The sequence below is a fragment of the Lipophrys pholis genome, assembly GCF_963383615.2.
Source record: "Lipophrys pholis genome assembly, chromosome: 20".
Taxonomy (NCBI): Eukaryota; Metazoa; Chordata; class Actinopteri; order Blenniiformes; family Blenniidae; genus Lipophrys; species Lipophrys pholis.
This window is the reverse complement of record NC_137648.1, coordinates 22,208,018-22,234,842: the sequence shown is the minus strand read 5'-3', so window position 1 is coordinate 22,234,842 and position 26,825 is coordinate 22,208,018. Positions and strand designations below refer to the sequence as shown.

General features: G+C 51.6%; 2 protein-coding genes across 8 annotated transcripts; both read right to left on the bottom strand.

Annotated features, from left to right (window-relative positions):
• Positions 1-932: 932 nt before the first annotated feature.
• On the bottom strand, positions 933-18,321 carry rps6ka3b (ribosomal protein S6 kinase, polypeptide 3b). Of its 4 annotated transcripts, none has more exons than XM_080489217.1 (22): positions 18,058-18,321; positions 15,592-15,651; positions 11,405-11,521; positions 11,241-11,322; positions 10,939-11,019; positions 10,777-10,856; positions 9,328-9,434; positions 9,186-9,223; positions 8,901-9,043; positions 7,877-7,947; positions 7,682-7,770; positions 5,343-5,407; positions 5,052-5,154; positions 4,398-4,546; positions 3,601-3,726; positions 3,334-3,423; positions 3,056-3,214; positions 2,689-2,850; positions 2,470-2,546; positions 2,208-2,325; positions 1,968-2,108; positions 933-1,779 (listed from the first exon to the last, which is right to left on the bottom strand). In XM_080489217.1, the coding sequence occupies exons 1-22, from the start codon at positions 18,118-18,120 to the stop codon at positions 1,657-1,659; spliced, it is 2,244 nt and encodes a 747-aa protein (XP_080345343.1). In that variant the 5' UTR covers positions 18,121-18,321; the 3' UTR covers positions 933-1,656. The 4 variants fall into 4 exon arrangements, with proteins under 4 accessions (XP_080345343.1, XP_080345344.1, XP_080345345.1 ...); XM_080489218.1 differs by having other exon boundaries at positions 3,601-3,723; XM_080489219.1 differs by having other exon boundaries at positions 4,398-4,504.
• Positions 18,322-18,933: 612 nt separating this feature from the next.
• On the bottom strand, positions 18,934-26,537 carry pdha1b (pyruvate dehydrogenase E1 subunit alpha 1b). Of its 4 annotated transcripts, XM_080489241.1 has the most exons (13): positions 26,206-26,430; positions 25,556-25,576; positions 25,105-25,239; positions 24,507-24,572; positions 22,941-23,114; positions 22,630-22,756; positions 22,469-22,560; positions 22,298-22,390; positions 22,058-22,213; positions 21,685-21,756; positions 21,540-21,607; positions 19,502-19,610; positions 18,934-19,409 (listed from the first exon to the last, which is right to left on the bottom strand). In XM_080489241.1, exons 1-13 carry the CDS (start codon positions 26,263-26,265, stop codon positions 19,245-19,247), a joined length of 1,338 nt encoding a protein of 445 aa, XP_080345367.1. In that variant the 5' UTR covers positions 26,266-26,430; the 3' UTR covers positions 18,934-19,244. The 4 variants fall into 4 exon arrangements, with proteins under 4 accessions (XP_080345367.1, XP_080345369.1, XP_080345368.1 ...); XM_080489243.1 differs by lacking the exon at positions 25,105-25,239 and having other exon boundaries at positions 26,206-26,537; XM_080489242.1 differs by lacking the exon at positions 25,556-25,576.
• Between the last annotated feature and the right edge of the window lie 288 nt (positions 26,538-26,825).

Below are 26,825 nucleotides of genomic sequence, written 5' to 3'. Positions count from 1 at the left end.
TTACTCCTGGGACTCACACGTCCGGCGCATCAGGTCTTTGTTTGAACGTCTGACTGTGAATCTGGCGAAATGCGAGCTTGCGCGTGCTACGGTTTCTTACCTTGGCTGCATTATAGGCAAGGGTCGGGTTGCGCCGGTGGGTAGAAAGGTTGCTGCAGTTGTGAGTTTTCCTCATCCTGCCACGGAAAAAGAGCTTCAGCGTTTTTTGGGCCTTGAGGGCTACTATAGGAGCTTTTACAAAAACCTGTCTTCTGTAGCGTACCCCTGGACTGAGTTGTTGGAGCTAACATGAGGTTTGTGTTGTCTGTCTTTCTCTAACCACAATATATGGGTATAGCCAGTCGGGGGCGCTATAGCTCCAGCAGCTCAATGAAAACACCTTGTTTCATTCTTACAAAAGAGAGGAAAACTTCATCAAACACAACTAACATTTTCAGGGTAAAACATGATATCCTGATATAAAGTAACATCTGTCTGGAAAGTACAAGAGTTGTACTTTAAAATGTTGTGTTTAGTTTGTTGTTGCTTTAAAAACTCTTCTGTATATGTTCCTTTGAAGGAGGTAAAAATTCAGACTGCTCCCAGTCGCACCAGAGCCCAAATATGGCATTAGTCGCGGTAGCTTGTTTCCATGGCAACCAAAATAAATTGTGACGTATAAGTACTTGTTTTTGTTTTCATTCATCAAAAGGAACACATATGCAAAGTTTAATTGAAATCTGAGAGATGTCACTTTCCATGGTTTAGGCCCTGACGACGGATTTTCAGTCAGCGGCTCTGGAACGTATTAAACTCTCAACGGTTCTTGAGGCTGCGACTCTGATATGAGCGTAACGTGCAGCAGGGGGCAGCAGGGGGCAGCAGAGAGCAGCGGAGCCAGCTAGAGCTGTTCAGGTTGTCCTGTGAGATGCCTGATCAACAACAGACAGTGTGAGCTGATTCTAGTTTTTATTGGTTTTCATAGAAAGTCCAGCTGAGCAGGTAGAAAAGGAGCTGGAGGAGGAGGGGGAGGGGAAGGGGGGGGGGGGGGGGGGGGATTGGGGGAGGAGGTAGAAAAAGAGCAGGAGGAGGAGGAGGGAACCGTTCCTGCACTATTTTGGTTTTTGTTCCCTGAAGACAGAAAATTCTCTCACATATAGAACCAAAAACAAACTCCGATCCTTCCTCTCCAGAAAGTAGTCCCGGTCCAACACTGCAGCTGCTTCTCACCCGGTCCCACGAAACCAGGAGGAGACCCTCAGACCCTCATCTGGGACCAAATGTTTCTGAAGATGACGTCGACACGTTTCCATGACGACGGGAGATGAAGCTTGCGTTACCCGTTTCCAAACAGTCAATTAAGTTTTATCTTATAACTTTTAGTTTCGCTCCGCCATCGAGAGGCAGGCATGATTGTCCCAAAGCAAGGAGGAGGAGGAGGAGGAGGAGGAGGAGAAGAAGAGGAGGAGGAAGAAGAGGAGGAGAGGCAGGAGGACGAAGAAAAAGAGGAGGAAGAAGAGGAGTGGCAGGAGGAGGAGGAAGAAGAGGAGAAGGAGCAGTCTCTGTGCTTGTATTTGCCGTTGGCGGGTCCATCAGTAGTACGGGGGGGGGGCTGGCAGGAGGAGGTCCGGTGAGAGCCAGGTTGAGGTTAGGGTTAAGAGGAGCGGGGGGGGGGGGTCACAGTGCAGTAGAGGCGATCTTCTTCATCCCCCTCCGCTGGGCCAGAGTGGAACAGCCCACCGGCTCCAGAACCGGAGGAACATTCCTGCTGAGAGCCGAGTAGGTGGCAGCCATCGCCCCCTGAAGGAGGAGACAGGAAGTGATATGTTCACCAACAAGTCTGTTGCCCTGCTGGTTGCCCTGCTTATTGCCCTGCTCGTTTCCCTGCTGGTTTCCCTGCTGGTTGCCCTGCTCGTTTCCCTGCTGGTTGCCCTGCTGGTTGCCCTGCTGGTTGCCCTGCTGGTTGCCCCGCTGGTTGTCCCCCTCACCTTGACCAGGTGCGGGGCATCCTGCCGGTTCAGGGTGTACCGGGGCAGCTGGTCTCGCCGGGTCACCCAGGAGTGTCTCAGGACTTGTCCTGCGGTCAGTCTCTGGTGGGGGTCAACATGCAGCATCTGGGACACCAGGTCCTGAAGGGTCAAAGGTCACACGGGTCAGCTCAGTCTCATCCTCCTGTGTGTGTGTGTGTGTGTGTGTGTGTGTGTGTGTGTGTGTGTGTGTGTGTCCACCTTAGCCTCTGCAGACACAGAGTTCCAGTATCCTCCGCTGAGCGAGAACTTCCCACTGCCTATCCGAGCCAGGATCTCCTCCGGGGTGTCTTCAGGACCGTTAGCAAAGGGAGTGAACCTGAGGGAGGAGGACCTGGGGTGAGGTTCTGAGGGTTCTGAAGGTTGTAAAGGTTCTGGGGGTTCTGAGGGTTCAAAAGTTTCCGAGGGTTCTAAAGGTTCTGAGGGTTCCAAATGTTCTAAGGTGGACAGTGTGTTAGCGTACCCTGTTAGCATGGTGTAGAGCAGAACTCCCAGACTCCAGATGTCACAGGCTGCATCATAACCCTGTTTCTTCAGAACCTGCAGGAACCAGAACGTTAGTCCAGATTATAGAGCATCTTCCTCCTCTAACATCCAGATTATAGAGCATCTTTCTCCCCTAACATCAGGTTATATAGGATCTCCCTTCTCTAAAATCAGATTATAGAGCATCATATCGTACCTCTGGAGCTACAAAGTTAGCAGTGTAGCACGGCGTCATCAACAGTCCGTTTTCTGCTCTCAGCTGTTTGGAGAAGCCAAAGTCACAGATCCGGATGGATTCTGCGTTTCCACTCTCGTCCACGTACAGGATGTTACTGGGCTTAAGGTCCCGGTGCACCACCTGGAGACACACACACACACACACACACACACTTTTATATGTTGGGAAAAAACAGCCACACGACTCCGAGCCTTCTGCTCCTCTTCTGAACGGAGCAACGCCTCACACTGTGTGTGTGTGTGTGTGTGTGTGTGTGTGTGTGTGTGTGTGTGTGTGTGTGTGTGTGTGTGTGTGTGTGTGTGTGTGTGTGTGTGTGTGGACACACCCCCTGGACGTGCAGGTACTCCACGGTTCTGGTGATGGTGTAGAGCACGGCGCTGGCCTCACGTTCTGAGAAGAACTTCTGACGCAGGATTTTGTCGAGCAGCTCCCCACCTTTCATCAGCTCAGTGACCAGGAAGATGGAGCGGCCATCATCATACACCTGCACACACACACACACACACACACACACACACACACACACACACACACACACAGTGGTAAAACACAGAGGTAACCCCTCCCCCCTTCAGAAGTGTCTTAACATTCAAAGTGACTCACGTCTTTGAGGGTGATGATGTTAGGATGCTGGCCGTATCTCAGCAGGATCTCCACCTCCTCCGTCGGGTCTCTCTTAGACTTGTTAATGATCTAACACACACACACACACACACACACACACACACACACACACACACACACACACACACACACACACACACACACACACACACACACACACACACACACACACACACACACACACACACACACAGTGAGACCTGGACCTCCTGCAGGAGGACCCTCAGGAGTAGGAGGAGGTCTCACCTTGACTGCGTACTCCATGCCCGAGCCTTTGTGGACGCAGCGCTTGCAGATGGAGTAGGAGCCCACTCCAATGTCTTCTTTGATCTCGTAGGCGTCAGAGAACTGAGACGTGCTTCGGTGAAGCTGCTACACAAAGAGTAGAACACAGTGAGGACACGTCTCTATCCAGGATGAAGAAGAACAAACTGAGGACACGCCTCCATCCAGGATGAAGAAGAACAAACTGAGGACACGCCTCCATCCAGGATGAAGAAGAACAAACTGAGGACACGTCTTCATCCAGGATGAAGACTCCATCCAGGACGAAGAAGAACAAACTGAGGACACGTCTTCATCCAGGATGAAGACTCCATCCAGGATGAAGAAGAACAAACTGAGGACACGTCTTCATCCAGGATGGAGTCTTCATCCAGGATGAAGACTCCATCCAGGATGAAGAATAACAAACTGAGGACACGTCTCCATCCAGGATGAAAAAGAACAAACTGAGGACACGTGTCCATCCAGGATGAAGAACACAGAACACACTTTCTTTAGCATACAATAGCAGTTAGCCGTGGCTAGTCATTTTTATTTATGTGTAAGCAAAGAACCGCTATGCTATGCTAGCTATGCTATGCTAGCTATGCTATGCTAGCTATGTTCTTGCAGCCAATAAATCTTTAGAATTGATTGAAAGACAATTAAACTGGATACGTGAGGAAAAACAGCTCTGAGTAGGTCTGAGCAGTGTGTGTGTGTGTGTGTGTGTGTGTGTGTGTGTGTGTGTGTGTGTGTGCGTGCGTGTGTGTGTGTACCTTTACGATGGTGTGTTGCACTGGTTGATCTTCTTCCGTTATGGCCACAAAGCTGAAGCCTCTGAAGAGCTGATGAGCGTTTGCACTGGGAGGAACTCCTGGAGAATCTGAGGAGGAGGAGGTGTTAGGAGGAAGAGTAGGAAGAGAGTCTGAGAAGGAGGAGCAGCAGGAAGAGGAGGAGGAGAGGAACAGTAGAAGGTGTGAGGAGGAGGAGAGGAACAGTAGGAGGTGTGAGAAGGAGGAGGTGTGAGGAGGAGGAGAGGAACAGTAGGAGGTGTGAGGAGGAGGAGGTGTGAGGAGGAGGAGAGGAACAGTAGAAGGTGTGAGGAGGAGGAGAGGAACAGTAGGAGGTGTGAGGAGGAGGAGGTGTGAGGAGGAGGAGAGGAACAGTAGGAGGTGTGAGGAGGAGGAGAGGAACAGTAGGAGGTGTGAGGAGGAGGAGGTGTGAGGAGGAGGAGAGGAACAGTAGGAGGTGTGAGGAGGAGGAGGTGTGAGGAGGAGGAGAGGAACAGTAGAAGGTGTGAGGAGGAGGAGAGGAAAAGTAGGAGGTGTGAGGAGGAGGAGGTGTGAGGAGGAGGAGAGGAACAGTAGGAGGTGTGAGGAGGAGGAGGTGTGAGGAGGAGGAGGTGTTAGGAGGAGGAGGTGCAGACTGACCTCGGGGGGTCTTGGCAGTGAATTCGGGGTCAAAGTAAAACGTGTCGTCTGGTCGTCCTGCAGCCGGTTTGAAAGGAGGAGGACTCTCTCTACGGAACAGTTTCTACACACACACACACACGCGCACGCACACACACACACACACACACACACACACACACACACACACACACACACACACACACACACACACACACACACACACACACACACACACACACACACACACACACACACGCTCAGACTTCAGACTGAACCACCACAGTGTTCGGGTGTGAAGGAGAAACTAACGTTCCAGTCGATGGTGTTGAAGAACTGATGCCTCTTGATCTCCTCCACTCCGTCTGGTCCGGCTCCTGACAGGAAGACACCACGTCACAACCCACCGGACAGGAAGTACAGCCGCACCCCGTCTCAGCTGGAGGTCCAAACAACCAGACAGGAAGTACAGCCGCACCCCGTCTCAGCTGGAGGTCCAAACAACCAGACAGAAAGTACAGCCGCACCCCGTCACAGCTGGAGGTCCAAACAACCAGACAGGAAGTACAGCCGCACCCCATCACAGCTGGAGGTCCAAACAACCAGACAGGAAGTACAGCCGCACCCCATCACAGCTGGAGGTCCAAACAACCAGACAGGAAGTACAGCCGCACCCCGTCACAGCTGGAGGTCCAAACAACCAGACAGGAAGTACAGCCGCACCCCGTCACAGCTGGAGGTCCAAACAACCAGACAGGAAGTACAGCTGCACCCCGTCACAGCTGGAGGTCCAAACAACCAGACAGGAAGTACAGCTGCACCCCGTCACAGCTGGAGGTCCAAACAACCAGTTGTTGTTGTGTTGTGCCCAAGACCTGTACTACGACGCTGGATTTTCTGTTATCGAGGTAACTTCAGGATTAACTCTGGTTTTCTCTTATCCAGGTAGCTTCAGGATTAACTCTGGTTTCCTCTTATCCAGGTAACTTCAGGTTTAACTCTGGTTTTCTCTTATCCAGGTAACTTCAGGATTAACTCTGGTTTCCTCTTATCCAGGTAACTTCAGGATTAACTCTGGTTTCCTCTTATCCAGGTAACTTCCGGATTAACTCTGGTTTCCTCTTATCTAGGTAACTTCAGTCCCCAGCTCGCTCAGTTGGTAGAGCATTAGACTTGCAATCTCAAGGTGGTGGGTTTCGTGTCCCACGCCGGGCGCCACCTTCCCGTGGGCTCACCACCCACAGGAAAGTTTCTTAATGGGTGCAATGTGATCTGGGTGACGGTGCTCAGACTGCCACCCCCGTGACACGGAAACGGATAAGCGGGAGAAAATGGATGGATGGACGGATGGATAGGTACCTTCAGGCATAACCTTGGTCTTCTCTTATGGAGGTAACTTCAGGATTAACTATGGTTTCCTCTTATCTAGGTAATTTCAGGATTAACTCTGGTTTTCTCTTATCTAGGTAACTTCAGGATTAACTCTGGTTTTCTTTTATCCAGAATTAACCCCTGGTTTTCTCTTATCCAGGTAACTTCAGGATTAACTCTGGTTTTCCGTACAATGACACTGGTTCACTTCTTCCCAGGATAAATCACCTGGTAACTGAGTCTGAATGTCTAACCTGCTCTGGAACAGGATACGTTCTGGATAAGATCACAGTGAGTGTAAAGCTCCGCCTCCTGACCAATCCGATCTCTTTGAAAATGCCCCGCCCATTCTTAAATGATGGTGATTGGTGGGCGGGTTCAGCGCTGAGCAGCAGCGGAGAGGAGAGGAGAGGAGAGGAGAGGAGAGGAGAGGAGAGGAGAGGAGAGGAGAGGAGAGGAGAGGAGAGGAGAGGAGAACGTTTTTAGAACAATCTTTTTGACAGAATCCAATAAATCCTGGTCACTGAGCTTTGAAGGATGTTTTTGTTCTTGTTCTCAGTCTGTTTGGCTCCACGAGGGTTGATCTGGAATAATGAGCTTAATAATAATGCTCACGCTGACAGAACGGCACAAACAGGAATTGATGGAACCAGAACTACTCCTGTCGTCACGGTGATGAATTAATATTCCAACACGAAACGCACTCACACGGAGGAAACTCAGCCTCAGAACAAGTGGATGTGAAATGTAAAGTAAAAGAAGAGCAGTGAGGAAGCTCTGCCTGGAACCTTTCTGCTGGAATAAAGTGAAAGTGAGTCCGTTTCTATTGTCCAATGAATGAATGTGCTCTAATCTCACCAAGTCAGCATTAACAAGTCAGGAAGGTTCTGGCTTTGGCTGCAGCAGCAGTGTTGCTTTGAGCTGCTGGATGTGTTTGAATTCCTCATAATCTCAGAGAATAACTGCTCCTCTATGGTAAAGTCAGCTGCTCTGCAGGGTTTCCCCCTCTGTGATTGGTCACATGCTGGAAGCTCCGCCCCTTTCATGTGAATGCACTGATCCTGAAGGGAAACTCTGGGTTGAACCAGTGAGTTGATAACCTGCTTCCTGTTAATGCTGGATCAGGATCCAGAATGTCTGGGTTAGTTAATCCAAGTAACAGAGATATCCTGGTATGTTAATCCAGGTAAAAGAGATTACCCCCAGGTAATGGTATGTTTAACAGGGTTGTAGTTCAGGCCTCTGGTTATGTTGGCTGGGTGGTTGTTGTTGTGTTGTACCTAGTCTGTTGGCTGGGTTGCGTTTGAAAAGGTTCCTGAGGAGACTCTGAGCTTCCAGACTGAGGAACTGAGGCATCCCCAGCTTGGCCCTGAGAGAGAGAGAGAGAGAGAGAGAGAGCGAGAGAGAGAGAGAGAGGATGAATGATGGAGGGATGGATGATAGATGTGGCGAGGTGACAGGATGAATCATCTTACTTCAGGATCATGGTCATGGTCTCTTTCCGATCTTTACCCTGAAACGGCAGCGTTCCTGTCAGCATCTCGAACTGGGAGACACAAACAAACACCGTCAGCTTCAGTCCGTCTCCTGGTCCTCCAGGTTCTAACAGGTCCTCCAGGACCCCCAGGTCCAAACAGGTTCTCCTGGACCTTCAGGTTCTAACAGGTCCTCCAGGACCTCCATGGTCTAACAGGTCCGAACAGGTCCTTAAGGACCTCCAGGTCTTAACAGGTCCTCCAGGATGTCCACGTTCTAACAGGACCTCTAGAACATCTAGGACCTCCAGGACTTCCAGGTCCTCCTGGTGGCTTGCCGCAGGCTAGTGACAGGTTAGCTAGCAGCAGGTTATCTAGTAGCATGTCAGCAAGTAGCAGGTTAGCTAGTGACAGGTTCGCTCGTAGCAGGTCGGCTCATAGCAGGTTAGTGAGTAGCATGTTGGCTAGTTGCAGGTTGGCCAGTAGCAGGTTAGCTAGTGGCAGGTTAGCTAATGGCAGGTTAGCTAGTAGCAGGTTGGCTAGTGGCAGGCTAGCTAGAAGCATGTCGGCATGTAGCAGGTTATTCAGTAGCAGGTTAGCTAATGGCAGGTTAGCTCGTAGCATGTTGGCTCGTGGCAAGATAGCTAGTGGCAGGTTAGCTAGTAGCATGTTGGCTATTTGCAGGTTATATAGTAACATGTCGGCTAGTAGCAGGTTAGCTAATGGCAGGTTAGCTAGTGGCAGGTTAGCTAGTAGCATGCTGGCTTGTGGCAGGTTAGCTAGTAGCATGTTGGCTATTTGCAGTTTATTTAGTAACATGTCGGCTAGTAGCAGGTTAGCTAATGGCAGGTTAGCTCGTGGCAGGTTAGCTAGTAGCATGCTGGCTCGTGGCAGGTTATCTAGTAGCAGGTTAGTGAGTAGCATGTTGGCTAGTAGCATGTTGGCTAGTGGCAGGTTAGCTCGTGGCAGGTTAGCTCGTGGCAGGTTGGCTAGTAGCTGGTTAGTCGCAAGTTGTGTGTCTCACCATCAGTACGCCATACGACCACCAGTCGGCGCTGTGGGTGTGTCCTCGCCGGTTCACCACTTCAGGTGCCATGTACTCCACCGTGCCACAAAACGAGTAGGCTTTGTTCTCGTGGTCGATCGACTCTTTACTCAGGCCAAAGTCTGGAGGCAAACACACACACATACACACACACACACGCATGCACAAACAACTAATGTTTAGTTTTTATGCCACAAACTTCACACTGAGCAGCAGCTGAAGTGAGCAGCAGGACGCACGCACACGAGGTGTCACACAACTCACCCGTCAGCTTGATGTGTCCCTCCTCGTCCAGCAAGATGCTGCAAACAGGCCAAAGAGGGAGAGTGTCACAAAATCTGCTTGTGTGTATGTGTGTGTGTGTGTGTGTGTGTGTGTGTGTGTGGGTGTGTGTGTGTGTTTGTACTTCTCAGGTTTGAGGTCTCTGTAAATGATGCCGAGGCCGTGCAAATGATCCAGAGCCAGAGCGAGTTCAGCCAGATAAAACTTTACATCCTCCTCTGTGAACATCACCTGAAACACACACACACACACACACACGCACACGCACACGCACACACGCACACACACACACACACACACAGTTCAGTATTAACATTGTACAGTGGCGTACAGTCTCCCCCTGTTACTCTGACCCTCTGATGGTCTTGAGAATCTCCTCGCCAGTAAACAAGAGTCCAGCTGTTGGAATCTGATCCAGATGTTCTGTGCAGAACATTTCTCACTCAGACTGAGGAACACAGCAGGCGGGTCAGACAGAACGGCGTGGAGTTTTAAAAAACATCTGACGGAGCACCAAGCAATCCGTCGTCTCAACTTGAAGAGAGTCTGGAACAACTGCAGACCTGCAGAGACAGGGACGTCCAGAGAAGCAGCCTAGAGGACCATGGGAACTCTGGAGGAGCTGCAGAGATCTACAACCAGCATCATGCTGTGGAGCACGGTGGAGGCAGCATCAGGAGCACGGTGGGGGCAGCATCAGGGGCACGGTGGAGGCAGCATCATGCAGTGGAGCCATCAGGAGCACAGTGGAGGCAGCATCGGGAGCACGGTGGAGGCAGCATCGGGAGCACGGTGGAGGCAGCATCGGGAGCACGGTGGAGGAAGCATCGGGAGCACGGTGGAGGCACTATCAGGGGCACGGTGGAGGCAGCATCAGGGGCACGGTGGAGGCAGCATCAGGGGCACGGTGGAGGCACTATCAGGAGCACGGTGGAGGCAGCATCGGGAGCACGGTGGAGGCACTATCAGGGGCACGGTGGAGGCAGCATCAGGGGCACGGTGGAGGCAGCATCAGGGGCACGGTGGAGGCACTATCAGGAGCACGGTGGAGGCAGCATCAGGGGCACGGTGGAGGCAGCATCAGGAGCACGGTGGAGGCAGCATCAGGGGCACGGTGGAGGCACTATCAGGAGCACGGTGGGGGCAGCATCAGGGGCACGGTGGAGGCAGCATCAGGGGCACGGTGGAGGCAGCATCGGGAGCACGGTGGAGGCAGCATCGGGAGCACGGTGGAGGCAGCATCGGGAGCACGGTGGAGGCAGCATCGGGAGCACGGTGGGGGCAGCATCAGGAGCATGGTGGAGGCAGCATCAAGGGCACGGTGGAGGCAGCATCATGCTGTGGGAGAAGCTCACAGCTGATAGAAGATGGTTGGAGAAAAATCCAGCAGAATGTTGGAGAAGTTGTCAGAGTGGAAAGACTGTGACTGCAGCACTACGAGGTATTGATCCAGGGGAGGAAGATCCACTGCAAGGATGAGTGTGTGTGTGTGTGTGTGTGTGTGTGTGTGTGTGTGTGTGTGTGTGTGTGTGTGTGTGTGTGTGTGTGTGTGTGTGTGTGCGTGCGTGCGTACCTCCTTGGACAGGCGCGTGAACAGGTCTCCTCCTCTCAGGAAGTCCAGGATCAGGTAGAGTTTTCCCTCCGTCTGAAAGGCTGACAGGAGGAAGCGGTTTGAGGAAATGCTGGCCTCTGATTGGTCTGACTCGAGGCGCTGGCCTCTGATTGGTGGACTCACCATAGTGCAGCTTGACGATGAAGGGATGGTTCACCTCCACCAGGATATCTCTCTCCATCTTCGTCCTGACCCGGTCACGCACTGTGCCGGACACACACACACACACACACACACACACACACACACACACACACACACACACACACACACACACACACACACACACACACACACACACACACACACACACACACACACACACACACACACACACACACACACACACACACACACACACACACACACACTCAGATGTTCTCCAGATGTGAGGAGGACTTTAACGCTCGGTGGACGGTTTCTACCTTTCAGAGTCGCTTTCTTCAGAACCTTCATAGCGTAAAGCTGTCCAGCATCAGGTCCTGTGATCTTCCTCACCAGAAACACCTACACACACACACACATAATGAGGGGGTGTGAGTGGAAATAACACACATACACACCTACACACGCGCACGCACGCACGCACCTTGCCGAAGGAACCCTGTCCCAGGACTTTACGCAGCTCAAACTGTCGCGGGTCGGCCCTCTCTGATCCCTCCTTCACGTGGTGAGTGATGTTGATCTCTTTGATGGGCCCATCGTCCTGGAACACACACACACACACACACACACACACACACACACACACACACACACACACACACACACACACACACACACACACACACACACACACACACACACACACACACACACACACACACACACACACACACACACACACACACACACACACACACACACACACACACAGGTCAGAACTGCCTCTCAGGACTGTCAGAGTGCAGTAAAGTGAATGGAGGCGTTCCACAGGGTTCTGTGTGAGGACCGACACTTTTCCTCCTGTTCGCTCGTCTGTTTCCAAGCTTCACCTGCAACATCCTGTTCTCCATTACCCATGATGCCTTGCAGGAGGTTGGTGTGTTTTCATCACATATCGCCAAGAGGCATTGTGGGAAAAGTAAAGCAAAGCACAACAGCCTCCATCAGCTCGTGGTTTCTCACACACGCACGCACGCACACACGCACGCACGCACACACACGGCTGCCTCACATGACGATGAGTCATACGACAGGTGGGACAGGCGCACATACGTGTTCGTCATCAGCACAGAAAGAGCTTGCAACACACACACACACACACACACACATACACACACACGGTCGATGTTTATCCGGTCCTCTGAAGGAGTGAACGAGCTGCAGCTGATTTCCCATCATGCTCTGCTCCATACCTGCGGCTCCCAGGTGGGTGACCTGCTCACTGCCTGCTGCCCCGGTGCATTATGGGTCCTGTAGTCCCGGCTATGGAGAAGCGTCTGCGGTGCCAACATGCTGCCGAGCATTGAGTGAGAGAGGGCGCCGGCAACGAGTCGTCTTCATCCTCGACTCCTCCTCTTTTTCGGAACAATCCTCATCCTCACATCTCTCTGCCCCCCCCGACTTTCTCACTTTTTCTATCTTTGAACTGTTCTCACCTTTCTCTCTCCCTGCCTCTCTCTCTCTCTCTCTCTCTCTCTCTGCCTCCCTCTCTCTCTTTGTCTCTCGCTCGCTCAGTTCTCTCTCTCTGTCTTTCTCATATCAGGTCAGTCAGAACAAAAGTTGTGATTGTATGTAAATAAGATTTCCCACATAGACTGATGACTAGTGAACGCAGCGTGATGCTGACGCTCAGAACAGTGTGTGTGTATGTGTGTGTGTGTGTGTGTGTGTGTGTGTGTGTGTGTGTGTGTGTGTGTGTGTGTGTGTGTGTGTGTCGCAGGTGTTTACAGTTTTAATCCTGTGATTAGGAGGTGCTACATGACGATCCTGCAGATCCAACTCTGATCCTCCATCTGTGGTCTGAGTCACGCACGCACGCACGCACGCACGCACGCACGCACGCACGCACGCACGCACGCACGCACGCACGCACGCACGCACGCACGCACGCACGCACACACACACACACAATATAAAAGAAAATCTATTGTGTGGCGTTGTTGCCGTGACGAAGAAAAGCAACAGTAATAGCAACTTCAACCTCAGAGTAAAGAGGTTCCTCACTGAAGCCCCCGAAACTCGACCAGCGGCTTCTGCTGGGTCGGACCAGGTTCTACTGGGTCGGGTCAGAGTCCAGGAAGCCCCTGCTGATCTCCGGAGGTCGAGTTATCAGCACGTTACGAATCCCAGATGAGATGTTGATCAAACTCTTCCTGTGATGATGTCGTAACGTGACGTAACATAACGTAACGTCACGTCGTAACGTCACGTCGTAACGTCACGTCGTAACGCCACGTCGTAACGCCACGTCGTAACGCCACGTCGTAACGCCACGTCGTAACGCCACGTCGTAACGCCACGTCGTAACGCCACGTCGTAACGCCACGTCGTAACGCCACGTCGTAACGCCACGTCGTAAAGCCACGTCGTAACGCCACGTCGTAACGCCACGTCGTAACGCCACATTACGATGTAACATCAAGCCGTAACGTCACGTCGTAATGCCACGTCGTAACGCCACGTCGTAACGCCACGTCGTAACGCCACGTCGTAACGCCACGTCGTAACGCCACGTCGTAACGCCACGTCGTAACGCCACGTCGTAACGCCACGTCGTAACGCCACGTCGTAACGTCACGTCGTAACGTCACGTCGTAACGCCACGTCGTAAAGCCACATTACGATGTAACATCAAGCCGTAACGTCACGTCGTAACGCCACGTCGTAACGCCACGTCGTAACGCCACGTCGTAACGCCACATTACGATGTAACGTCACGTCGTAACGTCATGTAATTGTAACATATTGTAACGTGACATCGTCATAACATCATATCGTAACGTTATATCGTAATGTGACGTCGTAACATGTTATCATTGTTGACCTTTACAGAGTCAGACTGGTCGAGACGAGGCTAATGTGAGGAGGAAGCTGGAGGTAACCTGACTGCAACGCGCACGCACACACACACACTTTCCAATGGAGCTTAAAAGACGACGCTGTCAGTGATCAAAGAGGTCAGAGGTCAGAAAATAGACAGATGTCATGAAGAATAAATGAAGGAGGACGTGATTATTTATTCAGTAGCAGGCAAGATGAGACGCCACCCCCCCCCCCCCCACACACACACACACACAGGAAACACTCTCAGCTGATCATTATGGCGATTAAACCATGTCCTGTTTTTGTTTCCACGGTTACAACATCTGCACAGGAAGGCATGCATCTGTCCTTGAACTGCACCCACACGCAAACACAAGCACAACACACACACAAACCCAACACACACAAACAAAGGAAACCCAGACACACACCTCACTAACCTGATGGAGGCAGCCAAACTGTGTGTGTGTGTGTGTGTGTGTGTGTCTGTTCCGCAATAAAGAGGAAAAGAGGCGCCAGGTTACACAGATTACATCATCACCTTGTGACCTCACAATAGTTATACCCACAATGCCTCATTCACATCCAGAGACGCAGAGACTCACACACTGCAGCAAGTGTGTGTGTTTGTGTCTGTGTGTGTGCACGTATTGATTTTTAAGTGTAGAGGAGATGGTTTATAGATCGACTGAGAAAAGCTGAGTGCTCATTACCTCATGCTCTCATTCCCCTGGGTTTCACACACACACACACACACACACACACACACACACACACACACACACACACACACACACACACACACACACACACACACACACACACACACACACACACACACACACACACACCCCTCAGAAACCAGTTGGGTCTTGTCAGATGGCCCGGGGTGTCGATATGTTGAATACCTCAGCAGGTTACCAGTACAGACACACTGAAGTGAGAACACACTCTGAACGACGACACCCCACAACACACACTCTGAACGACGACACCCCACCCCCCCACACACACTCTGAACGACGACACCCCACCCCACCACACACTCTGAACGACGACACCCCACCCCACCACACACACTCTGAACGACGACACCCCACCCCACCACACACACTCTGAACGACGACACCACACACTCTGAACGACGACACCACACACACTCTGAACGACGACACCACACACATGCTGAACGACGACACCACCCACACTCTGAACGATGACGACACCCCACCACACACACTCTGAACTACGACACCCCACCACACACACTCTGAACGACGACACCCCACCACACACTCTGAACTACGACACCCCACCACACACACTCTGAACGACGACACCACACACACTCTGAACGACGACACCCCACCACACACTCTGAACTACGACACCCCACCACACACACTCTGAACGACGACACCACACACACTCTGAACTACGACACCCCACCACACACACTCTGAACGACGACACCCCACCACACACTCTGAACTACGACACCCCACCACACACACTCTGAACGACGACACCCCACCACACACATGCTGAACGACGACACCACCCACACTCTGAACGATGACGACACCCCACACACAATGACCCACAGAAAACACACAATCATCAAAGAGAGACAAGAAACATATGAGCTCATGTTGTGTGTCAGTGGTTGCAAGGCTCCGCTGTCTGATGGACATGTGAACACACACACACACACACACACACACACACACACACACACACACACACACACACACACACACACACACACACACACACACACACTCTCACCGTATAGCCGGGCAGTGAGTCGTCCTCTCCCACAGAGTCCTCAGGATCCTGGTGTGTGTCCTGTAAACACACATATGTTACAAATATGTTAGAACACACGCATGCGCGCGTACATGCGCGCGCACACACACACACACGCACACGCACACACAGACACACACACACACACACACACACAGATCCTGAATAGATAAGCTGTAGCTCCGCCTCCTGCACGGCTCACTGAGGTGTCAACAGGAAGTGGCCACGCCCTCTACAGGTGGCTCACTGCTGCCGTGGGAACACGCAAGCAGAACTGAACATAGCGTCTGCGGGGGAGCCGCAGTGTGATGAGCGTCTTGCGGGGGCAGCGGTGATCTTCTGGTCTGGTTTAATCTCTCGGATTAACAGTCTGACACTTTTCTTCTCTGCTGTTTGCAGGACGGCGAGTTTCCATTTGAGCGTCATCAAAAGCCTCTGAGACGCCATCAGGTTCACAGCTCCACCTCCGTCTTCTGACCTTGACCTTTGACCTCTGTGTTTTGAGCTTGACCTTTGGATGTGGGTGTGTTGATGGTTTGACCTTGGCCTACTGGAGGCCCTACGCCTGCAGCAGCTCCCTGTTGTGTTCTTGGTGTTTGGAGTCTAAACAAAGAGGCTGCAGGAAGTCTTCACGTTGGTCCTCAATAACAGACTCAGTATCTGCTGCTTCCCAGAAGCTTCCAGAACGTCAAGACTTAAGACTCATCTCATCCTGCTGGTTCACCACTTTCTCATGACCTGGACCAAAACTCTGATGACCTGGACCAAAACTCTGCTCACCTGGACCAACACTCTGATGACCTGGACCAACACCCTGATGACCTGGACCAACACCCTGATGATGACCTGGACCAACACCCTGATGTTGACCTGGACCAACATCCTGATGTTGACCTGGACCAACACTCTGATGACCTGGACCAACACCCTGATGACCTGGACCAACACCCTGATGTTGACCTGGACCAACATCCTGATGTTGACCTGGACCAACATCCTGATGTTGACCTGGACCAACACCCTGATGATGACCTGGACCAACACCCTGATGATGACCTGGACCAAAACCCTGATAACCTGGACCAAAACCCTGATGACCTGGACAAACACCCTGATGATAACGTGGACCAACACCCTGATGATAACGTGGACCAACACCCTGATGATAACGTGGACCAACACTCTGATGATGACCTGAACCAACACCCTGATGACCTGGACCAACACCCTGATGATAACGTGGACCAACACCCTGATGATGACCTGGACCAACACCCTGATAACCTGGACCAACACCCTGATGACCTGGACCAACACCCTGATGATAACGTGGACCAACACCCTGATGACCTGGACCAACATCTAATCCTAGAAGTCGTGTGACGTTGAACAGGCCCAGTCCACATGAACCAAAACCATTGTTCCACCAGATATACAAGGCATCATAAAAATGACTCTCGCTATAACAACAGAGAAGAAGAAATCCTTGTTTTGGAGAAATCCACCAAGTGGCCTCATCACGTCGTTGGCCATGTTGGTGTTCAGTGAGGTCGCAGAGAGGGTCGGGGGTTATAGGTGAAGAGATGGGGTGATGTCAATAGCGTATTACTATAACGTGTATACTTTTTTCAGTTACTAGTAACTAGATTACAGTTACTTCTCCAAGCCACTGCGTTATGACTGCAGCGTCTTGCAGGACGTTAGAGAGGAAGATGAGTTTCTAGTCTGTAGAGACGCTTTATCCCTGAACAGAACCAGACTGCTGCTCCATTCTCCTCTAACTGGACACACACACACACACACACACACACACACACACACACACACACACACACACACACACACACACACACACACACACACACACACACACACACACACTGTGGAGTACCTGCACGTCCAGGGGTGTGTACACACAAACACAAACACACACACACACACACACACACACACACACACAGTCTCATCGTGCACGCACACCTGATCCGCCCCCTTCTCCACCCTCAGCCAATCACAGGCCAGCTTGCTCATAAGGTGCGTTCAGCACACAAAAGAATCAGAACCAACAAACATCATTAAATCTGAACATTCCTACACTAGTTTACTCACTTTACAGAGTAATACGATATATTGGCAGGAAGCCCTGCCACCTCCTAGGTACTTTAATCATCAGCAAAGTAACAGAATTATTTTCTAAAGGAGTAACTAGTAATCAGATTACTTTTTTCCCAAGGTAACTGTGGCAGCACTGGAGGTCATGATGATTACAGTTTGATGTGACTCGATCATCTCTTGGATTAAAGTTTGATCAGTTTCTGCTGAACTTTTCTTCTGCAGGGAATTACTAGAAAACTGTTTTCAACCTGAACCTGTCTGAAAAGTTCTGCTTTATCTCCTCCTCCTGGTGCTCCTCCTCCTCCTCCTCCTCCACCTCTTCCTCCTTACCTCTCCTGCCGTCCCCCCCACCGGCATCTTCTGCCAGGGGTCTGCCAGCTGGGCCAGAGGCATCTCCTCCTCCTCCTCCTCCTCCTCCTCTTGCTGCTCCTCTTCCTCCTCCTGCTGCTCCTCTTCCTCCTCCCTCTGTCACTGGGTCCGGCTCTCCTCCGGACTCCCCCCTCTCTCTGGATTTCCTCCCGGTTCGAAAGCAGAGTGGGCTGGAGCCAAACCGAACCGACACACCGAGTCACCGAGTGCCGACCCGAGCGCAGCCGAGCCCGCAGCTTCTGTTCCGGATCTGAGCCGCTGGGACCGCCCCTTCCTCCGGGGGGGGTGTGGGGGGGGGGGGAGGGGTTTAAGGACTTTTTCACAAACTTCCTCTTTGACGCGTTTCCTGTGTCCCAACATGGCGCCGGTGTCGGTTTACCTGCCCGTCACTGTGACGTCACGCCGGTAGGCGACAGCGAGGGGTGACGGAAAGCGGGACGTTGAGGGGCGGCCACTTCGAGATGAGTGTGAGAATCAGGTGAGACGGTTGGTAGAGCACTCGTCTCCCAGCCCGAGGGTTTAAGGTTCGAGTCCATCTCCATTTCTCCTTTAGAGTGTGTGTGTGTGTGTGTGTGTGTGTGTGTGTGTGTGTGTGTGTGTGTGTGTGTGTGTGTGTGGTCAGCAGAGACACCTAGTGGTGGGAATCAACATTCATCAGAAGGTTCAGGATCAAACAGGCGCCGAGCTTCATCTAGGAGCAACAACCTTCGGTTCCATTCAGTGGTCCACCCCCGCCCCCCCTTTTCACTCATGTTCTTCTTCATGGACGATCCAGTTTATCCAACCTTCACCCCCCAGGTTCCCCTCTGGACCGGCCCATCACAGACTGCAGACTCAGCACTATTTACAATCTTTATTTCATCACTTTACACTTGTTTACAATGAATGGTTTCTCTCAGAGGAAAGTGTTGGACCCGTCGGTTCCATCAGAACCTCGATCAGACGCTCGACTAACTGGAAGGTTCGTTTAAAGGTTCTGCTGCAGACGGAGGAGCAACAACACAGAACCACAAAACTAAATAAATAAATAAGTAAACAAACACTGACAGGCTGGAGGGGAAAGAGGAGGAGTCCTGTTAAAGTGCTGAGATGTGAGGAGCAGCTATAGAGGAGCAGGAGGAGGAGCAGCAGGAGGTGCTGCTGCTCCTCTAGCTGATCGAGGTCAGTTTGGACCAGGGGTTGGTGCCTCGGACCTCCAGAGGAGGACTGTTGGAGAAGATGTGATTACAGAGTTCATCCAGAGGAGGCTCCGGGTCAGAGGTCGCGAACTGAGCCGCCTCCTCCACCTCCTTCCTGATGGCCACGTCCATCTCCTGGGGGGGGAAGGGAGGGTGGGGTTAATGGTTTCCACAAACAGATTGAGGAATAAGAGCGGGACTCTGAGGGGTGCGTTTGTTCCGCTCACCTTGAACTCCTCTGCAGACGCCATGTTGTTGCTCAGCATGCGCTCCTTCAGCATGGAGATGGGGTCGCTCTTGATGCGCACCTCCTGGATCTCCTCCCGGGTGCGGTAGCTGCAGGAGGGAGCAGGGAGGTCAGAGCGGTGCTCTGGGGGTGGGGGTGGGGGTGTGGGGGTGTGTGGCCCGACCACATCACAGTAGGCCGTGTTTACCTTGAGCTACACAGAGTATTTGTGTTTACAGCAACGACAACTTGTTTAATAGAAGTATAAGGAAGGAAATATAGGTGGTGGTGGTGGTGGGGGTCTCCCTAAGGATGGAGCTGGAGACTGAAGATGTTTACGAGTGCCTGTTTGAGCTCCGATAGTCTGGCTCCTGAAACTTCAGTTATTTCACACATCCTGAATATTCACACATTATTTTATAATAACAGTAACTAGAACATAATAGTAACTAGAACGGGGCAAAAATAATAAATATAAAACGATTTCATTGATCGATTTTGGAGCTAAAAACAGATTTTTGTTTTTCTGTTCTCCCAGTCCTTGAGTTCTGTAGTTGCTGTTAAAGCTTGAATTTATTAAATGACGGAGCCTCGTGTACCCTTTGTTTTGGGATTGTTTCTATGTACTTTAGCTCGGAGGACAATCACGGGTGGAGCGGGTTAATGTGGGTGGAGCATGTTGCAGCTTTTTGTTTGAATCTATTTGCTCCTGTTCTTTACGGTCCCCGGGGTTCATGTGTTCCTCATGTTGTTCACAGCAGGAGGAACTTCAGTTTGATCAAATCCATGAATCACCAGAGGAAAAAGGTCCTTTCACACCTAAAACACTTTCCTGCAGGACAAACAGAGAAGCTGGACATCGTCCTCAGCTGGACCAGTGTACCGATCCTACCTCCACCCAGACTACAGGTGGCGCTACTCTGATGAATAAAGCCACTCGCTGTACAGAACACACTCTTTACTACACCTCTGCACCACCTGGTGGCACTATGGAGGGAGTATTGGTGAAAAACATTTTAAAGTGGAAATTGTAGATGTGCATCGGTAGAACTTTGTTTTCTCTACAAATACACCACATTCACAACGTCTGCATTACAGGAGCCCCGATCCTCCTTCAGGAGTCACAGATTCGGTTTCCTTTCACGACGAATCTCACATGGCGGCTCGCAGCTGAGATGCCTGGTGAGAAACTACCTGCGCTTCAGTCAACGGAGAAAAAAGGTGGAGCTTATCTGAGATTGGTGGATTTCACAGCCAATCAGAAGAGAGGAGCTTTTCTCCGTTTTGAAGCAGAAACAAGAGGAAAGGAGTGACGGGACGAGAAAGATTTCCAGCTTCGTGTTGAAGTTAATTTATTAACGAGGCTAAAAAGAACCGACGTCTCTGCTGCTGGAGATTCAGTGACCGTTGATCCCGAGAGTCAATACAGATCAAACTGCTTCTCCTGATCGGGATGTGTGGACAGAAAAATAAATCTACAGGTACACAACTACAAATTCCACAAGTGCTCAAGCGTTTCTCACCAATAATCCCTCCATTGGGCCGTCCCTCTACTCTCTTCCTGCTCAGAGCAGCAGCAGCTCCCTCTACTCAGCACTATGGTGTGGTTCAACCTCCGTCTCAGTCCAGGAGACGTTTCCATGTATTGACTATGTCTTCATAGATGAAAGGATCCTTCAGATTAAATATGGAGCCATAGTGATCTCAGCTCACGGCCCAGTAATTATGAAAATGCAGATTCTGAATACACAGTTGACATTTGGCCTGTGGCGACTTCCTCCTTTCCTTCTGTCAGACCAGGACTTTGACCTGAAATGAAGACGTTTCTCCACACGAGTCAAACACCAGGAGTGTCACCTTCTACTGTGTGGGAATCATTGAAGGAATATTGAAGAGTAAGGTAACAGAGGAAACCCTGCCGGTACGGCGCCCTGAACTTCCTATTCTGTCTGATGTTCTGGTGGAGGTGACGGAAGGTTCTCCAGTGGTTCTCCAGAACCTTCTCATCGTGTCCAGACGTCTGCTGGAGGACAGCTCACCTCACACCGGGGTCGCTCATGCTGTGTCCATGGTAACGGTAGGTCTGCAGCTCCATGATGATGGGACCCTGAAACACACGGCGGCCATGACAGCTGAAGCTCCGCCCACTTGTCCAAGACTTGTGGAGCTTCAACGGGAACTCACCTTTCCCGACCTGCAGTGGTCTGCAGCAAACCTGGCGGCTTCACGCACACACAGCACGTCCATCCCGTCCACCTGAGGAGGAGACGCAGGAGTCAGGAGGAGGAGGAGGAAGAGACGCAGCAGGAGGAGGATGAGACGCAGCAGGAGGAGGAGGATGAGGAGCAGCCCTGTGAGGAGCAGGCTGCTTCTGTGTGCAGTATCATACATGAACATCAGGGGGCTGACTGGATGTTCACACCTGTTACTGCAGGAGAGACATGGTCCTGGTCTCTCCTGGTCTCTCTGGGTCCTCTGGGCCGGCTGCAGCCCACCACAGGGAGCAACGTCTGCCCCGGACCACCCGGACCCCCTGCAACCCCGCCCAAGTCCTCACCCGGAGCCCAGGGATGTAGTCCCCCCTCTTGTAGTACTCGGTGCTGGCGGCGGCGCGCTCCACCGACGTTCCCATGCCGTACTTGTTGTTCTCACAGATGAAGATACACGGCAGCTTCCACAGTGCCGCCATGTTGTACGCCTCGAAGATCTGGCCCTGCAGGACTCAGAGGAGGTCAGGGTCAGGACCACTCAGAGAGGAGGACCCAGATTCAAAACCAGAATCCAGAGCAGGTCTCACCTGATTGGCTGCTCCGTCTCCATACAGCGTGACACACACCTGATTGTTTCCCTGGTACTGACAGGCCAGAGCGATGCCAGCCCCCAGGGGAACCTGTAGAGGGGGGGGGAGTGTGAGCAGGTCTGTCGTCAATAAACTCAGACGTGATTTGTCAGTTTGGGGTGCGGTCACCTGAGCGCCCACGATCCCGTTCCCTCCGTAGAAATGCGGCGCGTACATGTGCATGGAGCCCCCCTTCCCTTTGGCCACGCCCCCTTTGCGACCTGCCAGGACAGTGGGAAACGTGAGGCGTCAGTGGAGCTGCCGATTGGCCCGATGACGAGCTGTCTCACCTGTAAGCTCGGCCAGGATCTGCCTCACCGACACGCCGCGGGTGAAGGTGTAGCCGTGGGCGCGGTAAGCGGTGATCAGGTGATCCGAGGGCTTGATGGCGGCCTCGATGCCCGCGGCACACGCCTCCTGCAGGAGAGAGAGGGGAGGCACACTTTACTCTGACTGACTTCTCAGAGGGAAACCACATCGCAGAGGGGCGGAGCAACACCACCTGGAAGCAGGTAGGGCTGCTTGAGTCTGATCTATCAGGTTCTGACCGTCAGTCAGTCCTGCGGACACAGACACGGTCCCTGGTCCTGCAGGTCCTCACCTGTCCGTCGTACAGGTGACAGAAGCCCCTGATGATCTTCTGCTTGTACAGCTGGTCGGCCTTCAGCTCCATGCGCCTCACCGTCTGCATGGTGCGGTAGTACTGCAGGCCCTGCTCCCGGGTCAGCTCCGCCTCCAGAGGAGGCCCCGCCTCCAGGAGGTGCAGGTCGCATTTCTGCCGGGAGACACAGAGACGTAGGTCTTCAGTGGGTGTGGTCCGAGGTCACTGATAGGACTTGTCCACCAAACAGAACCAGGTTCTAGTTCAGTTCTTAAATGAGCAGCTCCAAAGAAGCGGTTGTGTTTCCATTGTCAGGGACTCAGTGAGAGCCACGTCATCACGTCACTGATTCCACCAATGTAGCGCCGGCAGGATCCAGGAACCAGGAGACGGACCGTAACAGTGGTTTGGTCCGGGTCGCTCCATCTAGTCTGGCCTGAACCTCGGACGCAGACCAAAGAGCCAGAAAACATCGAGTCTCCTCGTCCCTCTATTCTTGTTTTTTCACGTCTGTCTTGTTTTAGTCTGGAGCCCCGGAGTGGACAAAGAGAAAATAATCATAATAATAATAATAATAATAATAATAATAATAATAATAATAATAATAATTAATAACACATGAATGAGCTCGGGGCTTATTTATCACCATTTCAGCTTTACATTGTGAATTTCTGCTCCTTTGACTTTATTTCTGGACGTGTCTGAATCAAAAGCTTCAACATGGAGGAATGGAGGTGTAGAATGATAGAACGCTGCTCTACAGCCGTTTCCATGGCAACCTACATAAATGCTCTGATTAAAGTTCTCTTTCACATGAACCCATTAAAAGGCTCATTTTATGGCTAAAAGCTCCAAGCTTTCATTTCCAGTAGTTTGTAGTTTGTTTAGTAGTTCCTGATGAACCAAAAGTCTGGCTTCATTATAAAGAAGTTCTGTGGAGCGTCTCATAGCGGAGCGCCCCCTGCTGCCTCATGCAGACCTCAGCCTGTGGTCATAACGCCGTACAAGACATGGAAGTGAAGTTAGTTACAATGATGTCACCATGAAAAGCCTGAAAAAAAAACCACAACGGAAAACTGCTTCTAAATTTAATATCTCACGCAGCTGACTTAGTGTGACAGCAGGAGCTCTGCAGGTCTCTGGAGAGCCACCGGCTCCACGATCACAGATTAAATTATCTCCTTCCCTCGCTTTATTAACTTGAGGGAACGAGTTATTATATCTTTCCCTCACGTTATTTAAATTTTTTCTCTATAACCACTCCGGGGCTCCGTGTTCGCTGTAGATTTCAGAAAGCCGGTTCAGCGTCTCTTCCCCCTCATAGGTAGTGATACCTCCAGTGATAACTCCGCCTCCAGCTGATGACATGTCAGGCCCCGCTCTGGCCCAGCAACGATGTGGGGCCGGCTTAGCACCCGTTTAGCCCCTGATAGGCCGGGGCTTTGGTGGTGGAAGGACAAAGAACTGCTGCTAAGTCTGGCCCAGGACCAGAATTAGAACCTGGTTCTTTCCGGTGGAAAAGCCCCCTGATTGGACCATGTGCTGCAGGTGTGGTGCTGAACTCACCTTGATGTCAAAGGTGGCCCGTGGCGTGAAGTCGGCAAAGGACCGCGAGAGGACGACCCGGGCGCCCTGAAACAGGACGAGACAGAGACGTCAGCTCAAACATGCCACAGTACCGCTGATCTCCCCCGCTGGCTGAGTGCCATTTCCACGGCAACGATTTCAAGTGAAAACACTAAACTTGGGAAGTGTTTTTGGGTCTGTTTCCACAACGTGGTCTGTGTTCGCCGCTGCGTGTGTGCTTTCATTACTAGAACTTACAACAGCGCCAACTAGTGGACCAACAGGAAAAAAACGTCAAAATCTTCTTATTCATGCAGTCGCCATGGAAACGTGCATTGTTTAGAGAACATTGTTGTGTGAACGCAAAAGCTTTCTGAAATGAAAATGCAAAAACGATGTTTTGACTTGAAGCATTGTGGTGGGAACAAGGCCTGAGCGTCCCTGAGCTGCGCATGCTGACGCGTCCGGTCGTACGGTAGGTGACCCTTGACCTCAGGCCTCCCGTTAGTTCTCAGGCGTGTGAGAGGAGGGGAGGCCGGGGCAGCAGCAGCCTGTTAGTCAGCACACAGACACGGTGGAGGCATCATCAGGTCCTTACTGGGCTGCCTGGCCGCTGGCTCTGCTCACTAACTAACTCTCTACCACCACCTGGTGGGGAGTCTGGCGGCTCTCGCTGCGCCGCCGCCGCCGCCGGAGACACGAGACTGACGTACTCTGACAGGTCAATCAGCAGCTGGGAACACAGGAGCCAACCAATCAGAGCACAGCACAGCCAGAGGGGGCGGAGTCTACAGGTGAGACAGCAGAACAAGATGGAGGAACACCGAAGGCCCGCAGCAGCTCCCCACTGTGAGCCTCATGTTTCACCACACCCAACCACCCACACACACACACACAGATAAAAGTCTTGATGCGTTGAAACATGTCTGGCTGTCAGGTTGAGGCGACGAAATGAGGAGCAGCAGCAGGAGGAGGAGCAGCAGGAGGAGGAGCAGCAGGAGGACAGACAGTCTGACAGGAAAAAGGGGTTGGCGTTTGGGGCTGCTTACCTCCGACACTGTTGGGGCTTCCTGAGGTTCAGGTGGGGGAGACGAGGGGGAGAGAGGGAGAGAGGAGGAGAGAAGCAACACATAAGTGTGGGTTGTTGTGTGTCATAAGTGTGAGCGGAGGAGCAGGAGACGCAGGAGGAGGTGCAGGAGACCAGGGATGGGCAGCAGAGCTCCTTCAGTCAGACACAGAAGAGTGAAGATTATGATGAGAACAGATGGAGGACTGACTAGAGGAGCTACACAACTACACAACACGGCCACACAACACAACTACACAGGTACACAACAACTCAGCGACACGACAAAACAGTCACAAAAACACAATGGCAACAACTAAACTAACACAAACTAAAATTGAGCTGCTGGACATACACAAACACACAAATATTCCACGTGCACATTAACACACACACACACACACACACCAGCATTCCACGTGCATGTTAACACGCACACACAAGCATTCCACGTGCATGTTAACACACACACACTAGCATTCCACGTGCACATTAACACACACACACAGGAACATAAACACAGCCAATGCTAGGAGCTGTTAGCATTAGCCGTACAAGGTCAGCCTGAAGCCAAAGGCTCGCCCGGTTCGCTCGGCTCTGTCCGTTAAACGGGCTCCAGCAGCGGACACTCACCACGGCCCTGCCGGTGACTCTGACCAGAGCGTTGGAGAGGATAGCCAACATGGCTTTCATACCGAGAAACGACCCGACACCGGATTAACGGCTAGCTGCCTGCTGCTATCACTTCCGGCTGCTATCACTTCCGGCTACTAATACTTCAGAGGTGTCACTGTTTTCATTATATTACCAAATACATTTTCATTACAAATATCTTTCTGATATTATCTGGTTATAATATTGGAGATAGCTACAAAGGTAAGTTTTTTATGACAAAGTTAATCTATCTTTCCGTCCATCAATCCCATATTGTAGTTTGTCCATGTGGACTTCAGATTGCGAGTGACGTCATCTGCAAGCGCAGGCATAAGCCCCGCCCCCCAGACAGAGCTGGTAGCTCCACCAGCTGCTAACAATTTCCATAGATAGGATGATAGACATATATGGATATGATATACGTCTATGTCAATATGTCTATTAAACTTTCAGTGTTTTCAATTCAACTTTATTTGTATGTCGCCAAATACAAGACATTGTTTCAAGACACTTTTATAGAGAAAAACTAAAACTTGGTCATGAAGAAGCTGCAGAATCTTGGGGTCTGGTTCTGCAGGTTCCTTCCTGAGGAAGACGTT